Source organism: Salvelinus alpinus, chromosome 15 (assembly GCF_045679555.1).
Source record: "Salvelinus alpinus chromosome 15, SLU_Salpinus.1, whole genome shotgun sequence".
Classification (NCBI taxonomy): domain Eukaryota; kingdom Metazoa; phylum Chordata; class Actinopteri; order Salmoniformes; family Salmonidae; genus Salvelinus; species Salvelinus alpinus.
Genome location: NC_092100.1, coordinates 16950800 through 16970167, shown reverse-complemented (window position 1 = coordinate 16970167; position 19368 = coordinate 16950800). Strand labels below are relative to the sequence as shown.

The 19368-nt window shown below is 42.5% G+C and overlaps 1 protein-coding gene across 1 annotated transcript in view; it reads right to left on the bottom strand.

The window, feature by feature from the left end:
• Positions 1 to 1175: 1175 nt before the first annotated feature.
• Positions 1176 to 19368, bottom strand: part of LOC139539571 (microtubule-associated protein 1S-like) — a 47482-nt gene continuing 29289 nt past the window's right edge. The window contains exons 3-7 of the mRNA XM_071342638.1: positions 8699 to 8781; positions 7008 to 7148; positions 3569 to 6890; positions 3202 to 3425; positions 1176 to 2852 (exon numbers count right to left, since the gene is read on the bottom strand). Of these exons, the coding sequence (XP_071198739.1) occupies positions 2697 to 2852; positions 3202 to 3425; positions 3569 to 6890; positions 7008 to 7148; positions 8699 to 8781 (3926 nt within the window). The 3' untranslated portion in view covers positions 1176 to 2696. The remainder of the gene's footprint in view (positions 2853 to 3201; positions 3426 to 3568; positions 6891 to 7007; positions 7149 to 8698; positions 8782 to 19368) is intronic.

Genomic DNA, 19368 nt, shown 5'->3' with positions numbered 1-19368 from the left:
ATGACCCAATTGGACATGACTTCAACAGGGTCACCAAGAGGGATCAACCAATGAAGTTGGAAATCCCATCCAGTTGACTACATTAAAATGGTGGAATCCCTCAATGGCCCTGCCCATGCTATCCTTTTGGCCACAAGAGAACTGTAATTATCTATGAATACAGCTTTAAGAACAGCTAGCCAAGAAATGTTATGGACAGCAGAGGGCGTAAGAGCCACACAATATCCAAGCCAATGCATTCAGAGTCCAAAATCTGTGACATAAATGGCACATGTTAAATGGACATATCTTTACATGGACATGATGGAACAGATTTGTTATAGTCAAAGTTGAGTTAACGATGAAATAATTCTTAACTCCATTAGTGTGAAATATCTATCCAAATAAGTGACCAATGAAATGCAATCTATTTTCAATCATTTTTACTCAGACTTATTATGGCTAATACCAAAAAAACCATGCTGTTCTTTCAGAAGAACAAAGTGAGATCGGTTCTGCTTGCTCTGTCCTGCCGGTTGCTAACCAAAGGTTTGCAAATTATAAAGTAGCTACACCACATTATTGATATATAAAGATACCTCAATAATTTTGGAAAAATGAATAAATAGAATTGTTAATGAATTGATAAGATAAAGGATTTGACATTTTTCTGTATGAAATAATTGGAATTCTATAATCTGCCTAAATGTGGCTGGCTGCACACACCCTTTCACATGATGACGTCTTCAAATGTACAGTGTGCTCTGGATGAGCCATGGCATTAGTTTGCTTTAATACCAGATGTGATATTACATAAAACTGATATTCAATTAGAACTTAGAAACTAAAGACAATGTGAGATCTGTATGCTTGTATAACTCTGCAAATGATCACCTCAACTGTAGCAAAAAAATAAAGTTGTTCTAAGAATAAGAGTTATCCAACTCAAGTAATAATAAATGTTAAAATCCTTTCATATTCCTTCTCCTTGAATAAAATGAAAATATCCTTAGCAATAAAGAGCATTATAACACAGTGAGTGCTTGGTCCACAAGTAATGTTGTGGGCATGGTAGTGCAAGCATTGGTGGCATGCATTTGGACCCAATCTGTTTTGATAGAGGCTAAAAGCGTCCACATTCACAGATAAAGCCGTCTACTGTACATTCTACTGCTATTAACTGAATACACAAACGATTGCTGATATAACAGATTTTTCTTTCTTGTTAAACATCTGTTTTAGCATTTATTCACTTATGCACAATAATAAGCCACTGATATGTATGTAATGTCTTGCAAAGTATTTCTCATGACTTCCCTATTAGCATATATAAGCATCTCTCTTCAGTGAAGCTTACCCTCTATGTGACATACAGTGGTCCCATTGATATGGTATATTTACAATTAGAAGAAAATCTGGTCTTGGAGAGGGACTCAAATATGGGTTTGGTTACAGTTGATATCCTGGGCACCAATGCAAAATATTATTGAATACAAACAAGATTGAGTGTTAGGATTTTCTTGACCTGACTTGTCATAATCAGAAATGCTAGACCTGCCGGCGGTAGACAGTGTTTCACAAAAAACGGATTTATTAGTGTGGAAATATACTGTAGGGTTTACACTTCATTCAGTGTCCTTTCTAATGAAATAACTACTAAGTAGTAAAGCTGTAATTCAGTAAATACTGCATTTTTTATTTCCTTCCATCAACCAATACGTATTAGTAGTTCATTTTAGTATAAATCATTACCTAGAATTTACCTAGTTATTTCATTTAAAAAGACAATGTCAAAAGTGTATCCCCATACAGTATGTACTCTACATGAAGGGTTAAAGTGACTGATATAAATGTTATACAAAAAACGATTTATTGAAACTTGGACACTTTTGTCAATGTTGGGGTAATTCTTCTGTTCACATGCATATCATTACCTGCAAAGACATCGGCCATCTCCTCAATGTTCATAGACCGTCTATGAAACTAAAATGGGATGCAGAAACATGTTGTCCTTCAGTAAGTGCTGAGGGTTTTACCAGTGCTCCAGGAGACATCTGTCCCATATTCACCTCCTCACACACAGCCTCTGCCTTTTAACATCATATTCTATTGTAACACTCCTTCACTCACTGTGGTTCCCTTGTCTTTGGAAATTGATAACTGTGCAAATGGGTGTAGGCCTAAATATACCTATGAAATGTAATATGGATGAAATAATCGTTGAAGGAAGAACTCATGAGTTCAGTCCCATTGAGGCAGAGGGTTTCCTACAGCTGTCGACTAGTCTCCTTTGAGCTGTCACGGATTTGGATCACAACTACCTGGCTAATGGTAAGAAATGTGAGGACCTTCGATTACTATAGACATTCTACAAGCTCCACCTTACCTAGCATTCATAATGAACAACCTTTCTTCATGTTGGTAGACCAAAGACTCTTGGACATATTCATGTTCTGCCTTCATTTCCATGGCATAGACGTACCCAAGACAAAGATGGGTCAGAGTGTTTGCTGGGGTCTTTTTTATATTGATAAGATTGAAAGGATGAGCAAGGCCTGCTAATCCACCAGGCTATACTTGAAGCATGCTAGGGTGGGAAATCATCAGTTGTAGATGGGGGAAATTAGTCCATCACAATTTAAGAGAAGGTGAAGGAGGTGAGATACTTTGGTGGGTGAGAGGGCAGGGATTTGTAGCTTCATCTTGTTTCACCCCTCTCAGAACTCAACTTTGCAGGCAGGGAAGGTCTCCTCCTGCATGGCCACAGTGCTGTTGCTGCCCAACACGGTGATACCCAGCTCTCTCTGCCTCTCATGGGTTTCCTGGTACCACTCGTGCATCGTCAGCGAGTCAAAGGTGGGGATCAGGGTCACCTGAGAGTGGAAAGGTAGAAGGGCAAATTCAAATGAGAACATAGTAGGCAGACTTAAAGGTAGACTCCGCGATATGACGTAGATGCAGAAAGAAAACAGCGGAGTAGGTCAATTTCAGCAACAACTAAGAGCATTGAAGTGTGAGGCTCAACTTCTCCACTGTTTTGGTACCCTGGCTAACACACTGTAAACAGCATGAAGCGAACCTGTACACATACGCAAATACTGCATCTCTCTCATCTCAATATCTCTGGTGCTGCTCGTGGCAATGTCATTTAGCGGAGTCTACGTTTGTTGACATTCTACAAATGTACATAGAAAAAGATAAATGAGAAGATTGGGGGCTGACCTGCACATCGGGCCAGGCAGTCTTTCCCTCCAGTAGAGCGTCGAGAATGGGTCTCATGACTGACTCCTTCAGGGGCTCGTCGCCACTAACAATGTAGCAGGAGGAGCGCAGGCGTCGGAAGAACTCCACGTCAACGGTGGCAGAGGCACAACCAGAGGGGAGATAAGCCATGTCCAAATAAACTGGTGCACTTCCAGCTGCACTGACCTTACTGCCCAGAGAACCTGCAGGACAGATAGCAGAGTTAGACATAAGAAGACTAAATGTATTGCAATAACTTGCAAGTACAAATAATTATTTTAGAAAACAAGTAATGAAAGATGCTAATATGCCATCATTCAAAGTGTAAAACCCTGTCTGTGCCTACCTGAAGAAACTGACTTTGAAGTTCCAGGTCTGGAACCACTAGTGGTATTGCGGGATGAAGGCCTTGTGTCAAGGCTTGAGGTGGTCTTCAATGTAGCAGTTGTGCTGCCAGCCTTGGTCTTGCTGTTCAGAGCTGTACTGGTGGCTGACGTTGACCTCTGTGTGACCCCGGCTGGTTTCTTGGTTTTTGTGGCGGCACTCTTTGAGGTCTTGCTTGGCGCATCAGCCTCAGGGTCAGTCATGCAGGTACCGGGCTGGGGCGGCAAGGGGGGCAGATCCTTCATTGGGGCTGGGGGAGGGTCCTGAGAGGAATATTGTGCTCCCCTGTTGGAGGAGTAAGAGCTGGGATGGTCATGTGGATGGTGGGGCGGGAAACTCCCAGAGTCCTCGTCTGACTCCATGTCTGCAGTGATGGAAGGGCAGTCCTCAGTCCCTGGGGGTATGTCTGAATCTGTGGCTGTGTTGAGGGATTCACTAGCAGACGTGGGAGGAGTCTCCTGGCCTTGAGGTGAATGTCGATCACTATTAATTCCGCTTTGTGGCTTAAGTAGCTCCTGGGAGTGGTTGCTGTCTTCAGAGAGTTCTCGCGGGCTACCCGTGGCTAGCCCTAGAGACAGATGCTGCTGTTGGTTCTCTGGGGACTTTGAGTGCTTGAATTCACAGGGTGAGACCAGGCAGAGGTCGACGTCATGGGGAACGTCAGGGAGAAGACCATGTAGTCCAGGAAGGCGTTCCTCTGAGCCATCCCCTGGTGGACGCATGTTATGAGATGTACTCAAGGGTAAGGACATCCCAATTTTGGGGTAAGAATCGGCAATATGCCCGTTTGAGTAGGACCTGTCCATATGGTCTCCCTTGGGTGACTCATCAATAGATGGGATCACCTGTTCAAAAGACACGGAAAGAGACTCGTCAACTTCTGTCGAGTGTGGGGAACCGATTTCAGCAGGCATGGAGGTAATATTGGGTGAGACAGAGTCAGGCAGCATGAAGGGACTCAGTGTCAAAAGACTTGATTGTTTGTCCTGGGACGATGTGGAGTTTTCTAGGTTCCCCCTCAAGGAGCCTACCTCGGAGTTCCTGCAAGAACCCATGACGTGGCAGTCTTCAAACCCAAGGCTAGGCACCCTTCCCCCGAGACTACTGTCCTCACCAGAGCACTGAGCATCCTCTTCAGGTGATTGGTGGAAAGGGGTATGCCCAGCGCTATTAGGGGCTGAGTCGGCAGGGGAGACCAACTCTAAAGTCTTCTCATCTGAGCTAGCGCAAACATCTTCTTGCTCATTTCTCAGGGCCCCATCAAGTAGCCTGTATTCAGTTGGTGTGAGATCAAAGTTCACGCTGTGGTCACTTTTAGGAGTTTTGTAAAGAGGCAAAGTGGTTCCCAGGGCTTTCTCTGGATTTGGCATTGTCTCCATGCAGGTGAACTTTTGTGGACTTTCCAAGATGTCCCCCCTCTCTACATTTGCTCTTGATCCCTTCTCTGTCGCAGGTTGCTCTATTCCTTCAATGTCCGCTATAGTGTTCACTACAACAGCAGTCCTTTTCTCTGACTTTGCATTTTCTGCTCTGAGGTTCTCGAATTCCGCTGTCATGTCTTCAGGCGTTGACATTTTGGAACGATCAGCATCCCCCTCAGAGGCAGAAGCTTTTTGATTCTCCGGCTCCTTTTTATCCGTCTTTAGCTTTGCTGCCTTGTTCAATGAGTCTTTCTTGGGGATTGCATCCTTCTTCAATGTTCCATTCTTGACTAAGGGCTTTTTTGCCTCTGCGTTTCCTAATGAAGGTACAGTTGTCGCTTTTTTGACATCCTTGTTGAGAGGTTTTGTTGGTTTCTTCTCCTCTGGCTTTACCTCCTTCTTGATATCTTTCTTTTGATCATGTTTGATGTCTTTCTTTGGTCTTGGACCAAGAGTTTCTTTCTTAACTGGTTCTTTCTTTTTCTCCAAATTCTCTTCCTTTTTGACAACACCTGTGGAGGCTTTCTCATCCTTTTTTACTTCTTTTTTCTCATCCTTTAAAGGTTCTTTCTTTGGCATAAGCTTTTCAGCCTTTGGAGGCCTTTGTTTAGCATCCCCATCCTTCAATTTGGACTTATCTTCCCCTTCCTTCCAATCTTTATTAGCAATGTCACTTGGAGCCTTGGGTTTGGACTTCATGTCTTGTTTTTTAACATCCCCACGTCCAACTTTGTCCTTCAGCAAGGCACTGCTAGGTCTTGAATCCTTGGGCAGGGACTTAAGGCTCTCCCGACTCTCTGCACGTTTTGGTTGTTTATCTGATTTGGATGCTTCAAGGTCCCTGAGGCTCACGGCTGGATGTTTCAGGAATTCTAGATGCTTTACTTTCTCAAGTCCTTCAAGAATCTTGGCCTGCGGAGTACACCCAGGGAAGAGAACTCGAATGATCTTCTCTTGAGGACTGGCAGGATGCCACACCAGTAGAGCAGAGATGGAGACAAGGCAAGACAGGGGCATCTCTGAGCTTTTTATGTTAGATCCATTGCCGGGCCAGGTCTTCATGAAAGCCTCAAGATCTTTACTGCCTTTGACTGGGTTAAGAATGTACAGCTCTAGTCTACCGACTCCCATCTTCTGGAAAAGAATAACAGGATCAATGCTGGGTCCATTTGAGCGACTAAGAGGTTCTGGATTGATTGTTAGCCTTTCAAGGTGTTGCAAAGTGAGTGCCACTTGGTCGCAGCTCCGCAGTTCTTTGGGATCACTCCGGAATGACTTCAATCTCTCTGGAGCATTAAGGAAAACGACCCCAATCTCAGGGGAAATTTGATTTTTCATCCAGTCCTCATTGATCTGAGAGTCAGTAGAATGTTCCTCCTCCAGTTCTACTGCTTTCCTTTGGAGAAGACTGTTCACCCCTGGCAGATTGTCATCCCCAATGTGGGTGAGGAGCAGGGAGTCAACTCTATCCAAATGTCTAACCAGTTTCCAGAAACAGGAGCGAGAATCTGACCCACCATTGACCAGCACGTTGAAACCGTTAACAGCAAAGAAGGCAGAGTCTCCTCTCCCACCTGGAAATACGTAGCAGCAGGGGCGGGAGAGTTTGAGGAAGCCCACAGTACTGGGGGGCTCTAGCAGCTCAAAAGGAGACTGTGGCTCCAGGGACTCTGAAAGGTATTCTGTGAACTCTTGCAGACCTTCCATTTCAGGTAGCACTGATGGTGGGTTTGTTTTGATGTTGATGAAGTCTTGTAGGTTATGTTTCTCCAACACAGAGTTCTTCCACACCCCAGAGTTGGGACAACTCAGCGTGAGGTTAGCTTTTTGTGTGGGGTCTGCAGAGCTCAACAACTCTCCAATCTGTTCAAAAAGATAGAATGGTTTGATGTAAATCCCTTCACCAGCTTATGAATAATGCTTTTGAATTTAGATTGATCTGTAACTTTGAATGAATATTACAGTAAAATATGAATTCACCTCCTCATCAGCAAATATCTGAATGAAGTCACTCAGAGAAAAACATCCTGTTTGTAAGACCAGATCTCCTGCCTCTTCAACACATTGTCCAGCAAGAACCAACAACTTGTGGCGAGACACATCAGATATAAGCCGGCGCACCTAGTGAAATGGAAAGAAAAAGTCATGAAAATTAAGCTCCATTTAGTTGCCTTTACTACTCCAAATAGGGCAATAGTAGACTGTGTTCGTGTTACAGAACACAGAGAAACAAGGCCTCTCATTCAAGTTTTTTTTGTCAACATCCAGCCTGTTTACAGTCTATAATATGACAAAAAGACAAAATGGCATTAAGTTATGGCCAGATAAGACCTTCATTTTGATCCAAATTAAATGCATACCAAAGGCCACAAACAACCCAGATGTAAAGGTATACAATGTAATCAAGTGATCAAAACAAAAAGGATACAGTCCTAGATGTTTCCACTTCACAATAACAGCACTTACAGTTTAACGGGGCAGCTCTACCACCGCAGACATTTTACAAAATGACTTGTTGGAAAGGTGGCATACTATGACGGTGCCACGTTGAAAGTTACCGAGCTCTTTAGTAAGACCATTCTACTGTCAATGTTTGTCTATGGAGATTGCATGGCTGTGTGCTCAATTTTATACACCGGTCAGCAACAGGTGTGGCTGAAATAACCGAATCCACTAATTTGAAGGGGTGTCCACATACAGTTTATATGTTAACATTTTCATGATAAAAAGGCAATCCATCAATAAACTCTCTATGGCAATATTCTACTGTTAATGGTATAAAAATAATCTCAAACTCACACTGATGACAAACAGCACTTCAATGTGGAAAAATCCTCACCCCCCCACCGAGAAAACATTTCAAGAATTACTGTTTACATATCCAGTACGAAGCCTACTGCAAACTTTGTTCAGGCATAACATTGAAAAAAAATACCTGAAATTACCAGCAGATGCGCTTGCAGAGAACACAGATAAAGCAAGAGATCGACTTTTCAATTCGCCATTTAATGCATTCTAAAATATCACAAGCGCATTAAGCATCAGGGACAGGCTAAAAGAGATTATGTTGGTTCGAATGAGGAGGGTTTTGTGAATCATTACAGCAGCAACACAATTTGATTTCCAGTATGAAATGAGAGCCAGATGGCAGGGAAAAGAAGCGTGTTATGCGATGGCAGTGTGTAGTGCAGATGTCATATGAGAAATTGGATCCTTTCCATTTCAGAACAGAGCAATAGCTATGCAAAGCAGAGCAAACCTTAGGAATATTGCTATTGAACAATAATCAAACATTACTTCAAGGCGAAGTTCAACAATTAGGATATTTTGTTTAATTACAGAGAAAATTTGTAGACATTTTGCTGAGTTATCACTTGCCATCGACTACAATGAAAATGTCAACCAATTTTCGCATTAACAAAACATAAATACGTTTTTGGGGGGGGGATAAACTACACAGGAGTGTAAATAAAGCCATGTGTAAAAATGGTTGAACTTCCCCTTTAATACTGACTTTCATAAAGATGTGATTTTATCATTCTGAACATATTCATTTTAAAATACTGGAAAATGAACTATAGACTACCCACAACATACCTTGAAACTGAATAAAGACTTCAACAACAAGGTCTGATGCTAACAGTGAGAGATTTAGCCTAATTAGGTCTCACCTCTGAGCAGACCAACTCATGGGATGGGTTCACCATCACCTGGGTATCCAGAATATCTCCACCGTGCTGCAGTGTCCTCTGACCTAGAAGGAAGGAGGGAAATGGTGGTCAGAAACCTGAGAGTAATGAGAAGCAAAAATGCGGCCTCCAGGAGATGAGGGGTTAAAAAAGGAACATAGCCTGTTCCTTTAGACCGGCAAACAATGGGTACTAGGCAATTAGTCTGTTTCATTTACAGACTACACTAAAAGAGACAGATGGTCTGAATGAAACTGCCCATGCAGGCTAATGACAGTAGGCTATATGTGGAGAGTTTGGGAATAACAGACTATGCATCCACTAAAACGGTTCAACAGGTTGTGCAAATCAGAAGTCAAAATCCAATCTGAAAGATCTTACAGTAAACCGTTTAGCAGATGTAGAGGCCTTCAGCGTACAGTTAAGTCTTGAGCATAGCCAGAGAAAGAGCTCTGCAAGCATCAGAAACAACCAGACTATAGACACTTCCCTGGGTGGAATGCCTCTAAAGAGAAGGTAACAATGCCGATTACATTAAGGTACAGAGCTTTGCATAGCCTAAAGATAAACCCTGGGCCAGCAGTGTGACTGTACCTTTCAGTGCAGGTCTGAAGAGAGAATAGGACAAACACCAGGCAAGGTACTGAAACGAGACAAGGCTGAGGCAAAAAACAAAATACCCCAAATAACGGTCTCAACAAAACATGACTTACAAGTAGTTAGAATGGTATTGATTCAACGGTCTTGAATAAGACAAAAACAAACAAATTGGTTACCAAAAAAAGCCAACATCTACACAATAATGCTATACAACTCAAAAAGAACAAAAAGGCAAAGCTTTTGAAATACCATATGTTTTTGTTTTAGGCTATATTTGTAAATAATTCTAGTTATTCACATGCTCCAAAAGCTGCAATGACATACTGAGGCTATTCAGGCTGAATAAACAACCTGTGATCCACACTCCTCCTACTGCATCACATGCCAGAATACAGGGACATTCACTCATCCACTGCACCAAACATCTCCATTTAGCCAACAATTTGCCACAACGACTCACAAGACGAAATGGGAGGGGTGGTGAAACGGTTTCACGACTGGGGCTACATGCTCTAAAAGGTAAAATAATCATGGAAGTCCTGGCAGAAAGCAAGGACAATGTTTTTTATGGGTTATATAGATAGCCTAACACACTATAAGGCTGTGGGAGAGGAAGAAAAGACTGCCAGCGAGATAAAGAGGAATAACTCAAAGTAAAAGTAACTGCACAAGCAATTTATGACTAGCCAAGCCTATAGTTGAAGATAAGAGAAGCCGACAAAAGACCAAAGTCTCTAGAGTGTATCCAGTATCACTATTGAAGCTGCAAAAGTTGTCACTTAATGCACCATGTCTTAACATATGAACAACAGCTCAAATGCACATTAACCAAAATCTCAGTAGATCCAAAACCGAGTGGACAATTACCCAAAGGCCCAGTCCAAGTCAGGTTGTTGGTGTAGATGGTCCAGCCAGTCAAGAAGGGAGATTGAGTATGTGATTGTTGCTTGCTGTAGTCATATGTGCTAGCAGGCATTGAGCATTTAATTGGATTACCACCCCATTAGGAAAGTAACTAAAGCATTACCACCCCCATTAGGGAAAACATCGTCGGATGTGGCAGGACTTAAACTATTACGGACTACAAAGGGAAACCCAGACGCGAGCTGCCCAGTGACGCGAGCTTACCAGACAAGCTTTTATGCTCGCTTCGAGGCAAGCAACATAGAAGCATGCACGAGAGCACCAGCTGTTCTGGATGACTGTGAAAATGCTCTTGGTAGCCCATGTGAGCAAGACCTTTAAACAGGTCAACATACACAAGGCTGCGGGGCCAGACGGATTACCAGGACGTGTGCTCCGGGCATGTGCTGACCAACTGGCAGGTGCCTTCACTGACATTTTCAACATGTCCCTGATTTGAGTCTGGAATACCAACATGTTTCAAGCAGACCTCCATGGTCCCTGTGCCCAAGAACACGAAGGCAACCTGCCTAAATGACTACAGACCCGTAGCACTCACGTCCGTAGCCATGAAGTGCTTTGAAAGGTTGTAATGGCTCACATCAACACCATTATCCCAGAAACCCTAGACCCACTCCAATTTGCATACCGCCAAACAGATCCACAGATGATGCAATCTCTCATCATTAAGTTTGCAGACGACACAACAGTGGTAGGCCTGATCACCGACAATGACGAGACAGCCTATAGGGAGGAGGTCAGAGACCTGGCTGTGTGGTGCCTGAATAACAACCCAGCCCTCAACGTAACCAAGACTAAGGAGATGATTGTGGACTACAGGAAAAGGAGGACCAAGCACGCCCCCATTCTCATCGATGGGGCTGTAGTGGAGCAGGTTGAGAGCTTCAAGTTCCTTTGTCCACATCATCAACAAACTAGAAATGGTCCCTACACACCAAGACAGTCATGAAGAGGACACGACAAAGCCTATTCCCCCTCAGGAAACTAAAACGATTTGGCATGGGTCCTCAGATCCTCAAAAGGTTCTACAGCTGCAACATCAAGCGCATCCTGACTGGTTGCATCACTGCCTGGTACGGCAATTGCTCGGCCTCCGACCGCAAGGCACTGCAGAGGGTAGTGTGTACGGCCCAGTACATCACTGGGGCTAAGCTGTCTGCCATCCAGGAACTCTACACCAGGCGGTGTCAGAGGAAGGCCCTAAGAATTGTCAAAGACCCCAGCCACCCCAGTCATAGACTGTTCTCTCTACTACCGCATGGCAAGCGGTACCTGAGTGCCAAATCTAGGACAAAAAAGCTTCTCAACAGTTTTTACCCCCAAGCCATAAGATTCCTGAACAGGTAATCAAATGGCTACCTAGACTATTTGCATTGTGTGCCCCCCCCACCCCCTCTTTTACGCTGCTGCTACTCTCTGTTTATCATATATGCATAGTCACTTTAACTATACATTCATGTACATACTACCTCAATCAGCCCGACTAACCGGTGCCTATATATAGCCTGTTATTTTTCACTGTCTTTTTTTTACTGTTGTTTTTATTTCTTTACTTACCTATTGTTCACCGAATACCTTTTTTGCACTGTTGGTTAGAGCCTGTAAGTAAGCATTTCACTGTAAGGTCTAGACCTGTTGTATTCGGTGCACGTGACAAATACACTTTGATTTGATGCTGACAGATGGTATCTGTTTTGAATAAGGGGACTTTGGCCCCTGTTAGGCTGGCTGTCTCCTTTTATAGTGGGGGGACTGGGGCGGTTTACTGGCTGCCCTGGTTACTTGAGCAGCTGGTGCACTCCCAGCAACATGTCATGTAGCTCCTCCTGTGATTTACAGCTTAGATTGTTTTTTAAATACCTGCCTCTATCCCGGCAGAGTGCACTGCAGACACATGGGATGGTGGGTGGGGGGGCGGCTGTCAGTGTCCCTGTGTGTAAGTTTGCATTCCTGTGAAATATTGAAGCAGTGCTTTTGCATGGTTGGAGTCTGATTGAGTGCGGTCTTAGTTCCAGCATCCGTCTGTGGTGGTAAATAAACAGCCACGAAAAGTATAGCTCAAAACTCTAGGCAAATAGTGTGGTCTGCATTTTAATCACAACATACTCTACTTCAGACGAGCAAAATCTAGAGACTTCCTTAGATTTCATGCACCAGCTGTTTACAAATATGCACAGACCACCCCCCCTCGTCTTACCGGGGTGTGCTGTTCTATCTTGCCGGTGTAGCGTATATCCTGAATATCCATGTCATCATTCAGCCATGATTCCGTGAAACACAAGATATTACAGTTTTTGATGTCCCGTTGGTAGGATATTCGTGATCGTACCTCGTCTAATTTATCGTCCAATGATTGCACGCTGGCGAGTAATATTGACGGTAACGGCAGCTTTCCCACTCGCCTTCTGTGAATCCTTACGAGGCACCCCGCTCTGTGTCCTTTGTACCTGCGTCTCTTCGTCTTGCAAATACAGTGGTGCAAAAAAGTATTTAGCCAGCCACCAATTGTGCAAGTTCTCCCACTTAAAAAGATGAGACCTCTGTCATTACGTTTGACCTCTGTCAATGCCAACAAAGGGTATATAACAAAGTATTGAGATAAACTTTTGTTATTGACCAAATACTTATTTTCCACCATAATTTGCAAATAAATTCATAAAAAATCCTACAATGTAATTTTCTGTTTTTTCATTTTTTTCATTTTGTCTGTCATTGTTGAAGTGTACCTATGATGAAAATTACAGGCCTCTCTCATCTTTTTAAGTGGGAGAACTTGCACAATTGGTGGCTGACTAAATACTTTTTTGCCCCACTGTAAGTGGGATGTTGGCCTTGTCGGGTGTTCGGAGAATGTCCTGTGCGTTCTGCTTGTTGAAGAAAAGATCTTTGTCTAATCTGAGGTGAGTGATCGCTGCAAACTATACAAATAACGGTCTGAAGGAGCTACTCAGCTGATGCTGTATGGTTGAGGTGTAGAGGAATAAAACTTCACTGCAATGTTTCTCCTGCTTTAGTCTTGTGTGCCAGGCTTCTAGGTTCTACTACAAAAAGAGGTTGCTTGTTGGCCTCTGGATATCACAGAAACCAATTCAAATTGTGGGACTTCTCCAACCCTGAGCAATCTGGCATTTCCAGGCTTCAGCATACAGAGCGAATATGAGAATACTGTGGCTATGAAGGAAAACTCCTGCTATAAATTAGGCGGGACACTGGGCTTTGGAAAATATTACTAGTTGAAACCATTAACTGACCTCACATAAATAAACGGCCTGCTGGCCAGGGAAAATGGACAGCACCAGTACCACCCATGGCATTGCGTACACAGTCCCAGGCAAATGAAAACATTGACTCATGTCTATCATTAGTGTCCGATGGAGAGTCCAAGAGGGGGCATGTAGTACAACGTGCCTTTTGTATTTGTCAACGAACGTCCATCCCTGTTCGCTTCCAGTTAACATAAAAAGGCCTATGGCCTCCTGATGCTTTTCCAGAGAGCTAAAACACTCTCACTGTTGTCACACTCTCACCTCATAGACAGTTTTGTTTGCTTCGATCATAAGGAGTGAAAAGCAGAAAGGATGCTGTCAAAATGCAGTGTCAAAGTCCTTTTAGTGCTGCTGAGAATGGTCACTGAACGAAAGGTAGCGCAAACAAGATTGAAGATGGGGAGAATGCCACGTGTGTGTATGTACACACCAACACACACACACACACACACACACACCTCTCCAGAACTGATGAAAAGAGTAAAATGGGCCCAAGGGGTAGTCTTCGTCAAAGGTTTCTGCAATCCACTTGGAATGTTATGCAAACGTTAGTTTGCTATTCTTCTTGAATGCTCTCATTTTCCAACAGAAGAGTATTTGTTTGGTTGTGTTTTGTTTTGCATTAACAGATGAATACACAAGCAGTATTCAGTCAGCTGAGTTAAGTTTCTCAGTGTTACGAGAACAACAGCCTGTGGCGAAAACATTGATGAATGGTAATGCAGTGTCCACAACATAATAAGAGGGCACACGCTTTCTGCCATAACCTCCAACCAAGGCTGGCGACTAAGGAGAAGTAAAGGCAATCAAAGCTTTTTCTCAACGTAATTTGTATAATTTCCCCAGATTGTAGATTACCTGGATGATAGATAAATATACATGCAACATGTAAAGTGTTGGTCACATGAACTGGATTAAAAGAGCACAGAAATGTTCCTTATGCACAGAACTCTTATTTCTCAAAAATGTTGTGCACAAATGTGTTTACATTCCTGTTAAAAGGATTTCTCCTTTGCCAAGATAATCTATCCACCTGGCAGGTGTGGCATATCAAGAAGCTGATTAAACAGGTGCACCTTGTGCTGGGCATTTTTGTCACACAACACAATGCCACAGATGTCTCAAGTTGAGGGAGGGCATGCAATTGGCATGCTGACTGCATTACTGTCCACTAAAGCTGTTGTTGGAGAATTAAAATGTTCATTTCTCTACCATAAGCCTCTTCCAATGCTATTTTAGAGAATTTGGCAGTACGTCCAATTGGCCTCACAACCACAGACCATGTGTGACCACGCCAGTCCAGGACCTCCAGATTCGGATTATTTAACTGCGGGATTGTCTGAGACCAGTCACCCGGACAGCTGATGAAACTGTGCTGTCAGAAAACATCTCAGGGAAGCTCGTCGTCCTCACCAGGGTCTTGATCTGACTGCAGTTCTGCGTCGTAACGGACTTCAGTGGACAAAGTCTCACCTTCAATAGCCTCTGGCATGCTGGAGAAGTGTGCTCTTCATGGATGAATCCCGGTTGCAACTGTACCGGGCAGATGGCAGACAGCGTGTATAGCGTTGTGTGGGCGAGCGGTTTGCTGATGTCAATGTTGAACAGAGTGCCCCATGGTGGCGATGGGGTTATAGTATGGGCAGGCAAAAGCTATGGACAACAAACACAATTGCATTTTATCGATGGCAATTTGAATGCACAGAGATACCGTAACGAGATCCGTGCCATTCATCTGCCGTCATCACCTCATGTTTCAGCATGATAATCCACGGCCCCATGTCGCAAGGATCTGTACAATTCCTGGAGGCTGAAAATGTCCCAGTTCGTCCATGGACTGCATACTCACCAGGCGTCACCCATAGAACAAGTTTGGTATGCTCCAGATCAACGTGTACGACAGCGTGCTCCAGTTCCACCAATATCCAGCAACTTCACACAGCCATTGAAGAGGAGTGGTGCAACGTTCCACAGACCACAATCAACCGCCTGACCAACTTGCAGTAAATAGTGTTCACACCAGATACTGACTGTTTCCTGATCCACGCCCCTACCTTTTTGTTAAGGGTATCTGTATTCCTAGTCATGTTAAATCCATAGATTAGGTCCTAATTTATTTATTTTAATTGACTGACTTCCTTATATGAACTATAACTCACTAAAATCTTTGACATTATTGCATGTTGCGTTTATATTTTTGTTCAGTGTAGATATCAGATGAATGTGCTAAGTTCAAAGAGTCTTTACAGCAACCAGATGGAGTTATCATGGGATAGACAATCTCTGGTGGGGAAGGAAGCAAGCTCTATCTCCACTGGCGTGTGAAGACGCTGAGCGAATGTAATATCACTGGTGTTTGCCAGGCTGAGCAGCCCCTGACCTGCCGAGCAAGACAGACTTTCTAATCCGCCAACGGTCAGTCCATCTAAGTGCTGCTACTGCTGATCTGCTAGATAAAGCCTCTCCACACGCAAACATCTAGTCCCAGGGCACCGCTGTGTTGCTAACCACTGTGGCCCAGCATGCCAACAGCAGGGAGGAAGCCCAGGGACAGACACACACCTAACAGTGAATAACATGAGAACGGGAACTGGAAGCTATCGGTGGTTCCAATGGCTCAGTTGGTTGGAGCATGGTATGTGTGGGTTTGATTCCCACATGAGTTCTCTAAGTGGCTTTGGATGAATGACCATATAATTATTCTCATTTAAAGCAACTTTCTCCTACCATTTAGAATGTTTGACTAATTTATGCTTATGATGTCTTCTCTGAGAATTGTGATCGTCATGGGATGTAACAGTGTGTTGGACAGAAAATGTGTAATGTAATTTTTTTTTCATCTTGTGTCCTCAATTTCACAGCTGTCAAGTTTGAAAAGTGGGTCATGAACAGCATTCACACAAATATTCAATGGGACTCATTTAATAGACTGACGGAAGAAAGTCAAAAAGGAGTCGAAGAACATAACTAAAAGAACAGCAGGCATTCACGTGTGAGTCATAAGTTTGAAAGAATGGCACGGGGTGGTGGTTTAGGGGTGATGAGGATTTCAGCTGTTCACTCAGCTGCCTAACACACCCAATTCCATCTTGGAAATGTACCCCATAAAGAAGAGTTGCTGGTACCAGTCTGTTCAGCCAAGGCAGACTGACTTGAGACTATGGATCCAAGCAATGGTGCAAGAGCAGTTGACAAAACAAACAGTGTATGAAGCATCTAATCTTCAATAGGCTTGAATTTTTATTTAACAAGGCAAGTCAGTTAAGAACAAATTCTTATTTACAATGACTGCCAACCAAAAGGCAAAAGACCTCCTGCAGGGACAGGGATAAAAATAAAAACATCACGACAAAAGAAAAAAACTACATAAAGAGAGACAAATTACCATTAACATCATCCCTTCAACCACTATTACATGCCTTGTTAACATACAGTGCATTCAGAAAGTATTCACACACTGACCTTTCCAACATTTTGTTGTGTTACAAAGTGGCATTACATTGATTTAATTGTCAATTTTGTCATCGATCTACACCAAATACTAATGTCAGTGTAAAAATATTTGTAAAAAAATTAAATAAATATTGATTAGATTAGTAGTCTATACATGTAACACCCGGATTATGCAACATTTGCCCATTATTATTTTCAAAATTCTTCAAGCTCTGTGAAATTGGTTGTTGATCATTGCTAGACAAATTTCAGGTCTTGCCATAGATTTTCAAATAGACTGAAGTCGAAACTTCAAGTCGGCCACTCAGGAACAGTCACTGTGTTCTTGGTAAGCAGTGTAGATTTCGCTTTGTGTTTTAAATAGCCCTGCTGAAATGTGAATTCATCTCCCAGTGTCTGGTGGAAAGCAGACAACCAGGTTTTCCTCTAAGATTTTGACTGTGCTTAGCTCCATTCCATTTTTTAATACTGAAAAACTCTCCAGTCCTTAACAATTACAAGCATACCCATAACATGATGCAGCCACCCCTACATTGTATGGGATTTGACCTAAAAACATAACCTTTATTTAACTAGGCAAGTCAGTTAATAACAAATTCTTATTTACAATGACGGCCTACCGAGGAATAGTGGGTTAAATGCCTTGTTCAGGGGGAGAAGGACAGATTTTTACCTTGTCAGCTCGGGGATTCGATCCAGCAACCTTTCGGTTACTAGCCCAATGCTCTAACCACTAGTGGTTATATTTTTATAACACTTTCTATTATTAAGGACAAAAAGTTAAGTGCTTTGCCACATTTGCAGTATTACTTTAGTGCCTTGGTGCAAACAGGATGAATGTTTTGGAATATTTTTATTCTGTACATGCTTCTTTGTTCCAACGTTGTCTCCTATCAAAGCCATTAAACTAACTCTTTTAAAGTCACCATTGGCCTCATGGTAAAATCCCTGAGCGGTTTCTTTCCTCTCCGGAAATAATTAGGAAGGACGCCTGTATGTTTGTAGTGACTGGGTGTATTGACACCATCAAAATTGTAATTGATAACTTCACCAAGCTCAAAGGGATATTCAATGTCTGCTTTTTATTTTTTTATAAAAATATTTATATATATATATATTTTTACACATCTACCAGAGGGGCCCTTCTCTGCGAACCATTGGAAAACATCCCTAGTCTTTGTGGTTGAATCTGTGTTTGAAATTCACTGCTTGACTTAGGGACCTTACAGATAATTGTATTTGTGGGGTACAGAGATGAGGTAGTCATTCAAAAAATCATATTAAACACTATCATTGCACACAGAGTGAGTCCATGCAACTTATTATCTGACTTGTTCTAAAAACATAATTCCACTTTGACATTATGGGGTATTGTGTGCAGGCCGGTGACAAAACATCTCAATTTAACAATTTTAAATTCAGGCTGTAACAACAATGTGAATCAGTCAAGGGGTGTGAATACTTTCTGAAGGCTCTGGACATGGGCCAAAGCAATGTGTTCTTAACCTCTCTTGGGCATGTGAGACGGTAGCGTCCCACCTCTTCAACAGCCAGTGAAACTGCTGAGCGTTATTTCAAATACAGAAATACACATAAAAATTCAGAAAACAAAACATATTTAAGGTTTAACCTTTACCGAACCTCAACCCCGTATCCGGGATCACCCCCCACCCCCCACACACTGATTAGCATAGATAGCATAGCTTCAGAAGTAGATAGTAGCATCTAAATATCATTAAATCACAAGTCCAAGACACCAGATGAAAGATACAGATCTTGTGAATAAAGCCACCATTTCAGATTTTTAAAATGTTTTACAGGGAAGACAAAATATGTAAATCTATTAGCTAAACACGTTAGCAAAATACACCACTATTCTAACTCCATCAGTTTCTTACTCCTTCAGGTGCTATCACCAATTCGGCTCAACTAAGATATTGATATCCACTAACCAAGAAAAAACCTCTTCAGATGACAGTCTGATAACATATTCATGGTATAGGATAGTTTTTGTTAGAAAAAAGTGCATATTTCAGGTAGAAATCACAGTTTACAATTGCACCGACCATCGCAAATCGACTAGAATTACTAGATAGAGCAACGTGTATGACCAATTTACTCATCATAAAACATTTCATAAGAATAGACAAAGCATAGCAATGGAAAGACCCAGATCTTGTGATTCCAGACAATATTTCAGATTTTCTAAGCGTTTTACAGCGAAAACACAATAAATCGATAAGTTAGCATACTACATGTGAAAACGTTACCAGAGCATCGATTCCAGCCAAAGAGCGCTATAACGTAATCACCGCCAAAAGATATTAATTTTTTCACTAACCTTCTCAGAATTCTTCCGATGACACTCCTGTAACATCATTTTACAACATACATATACAGTTTGTTCGA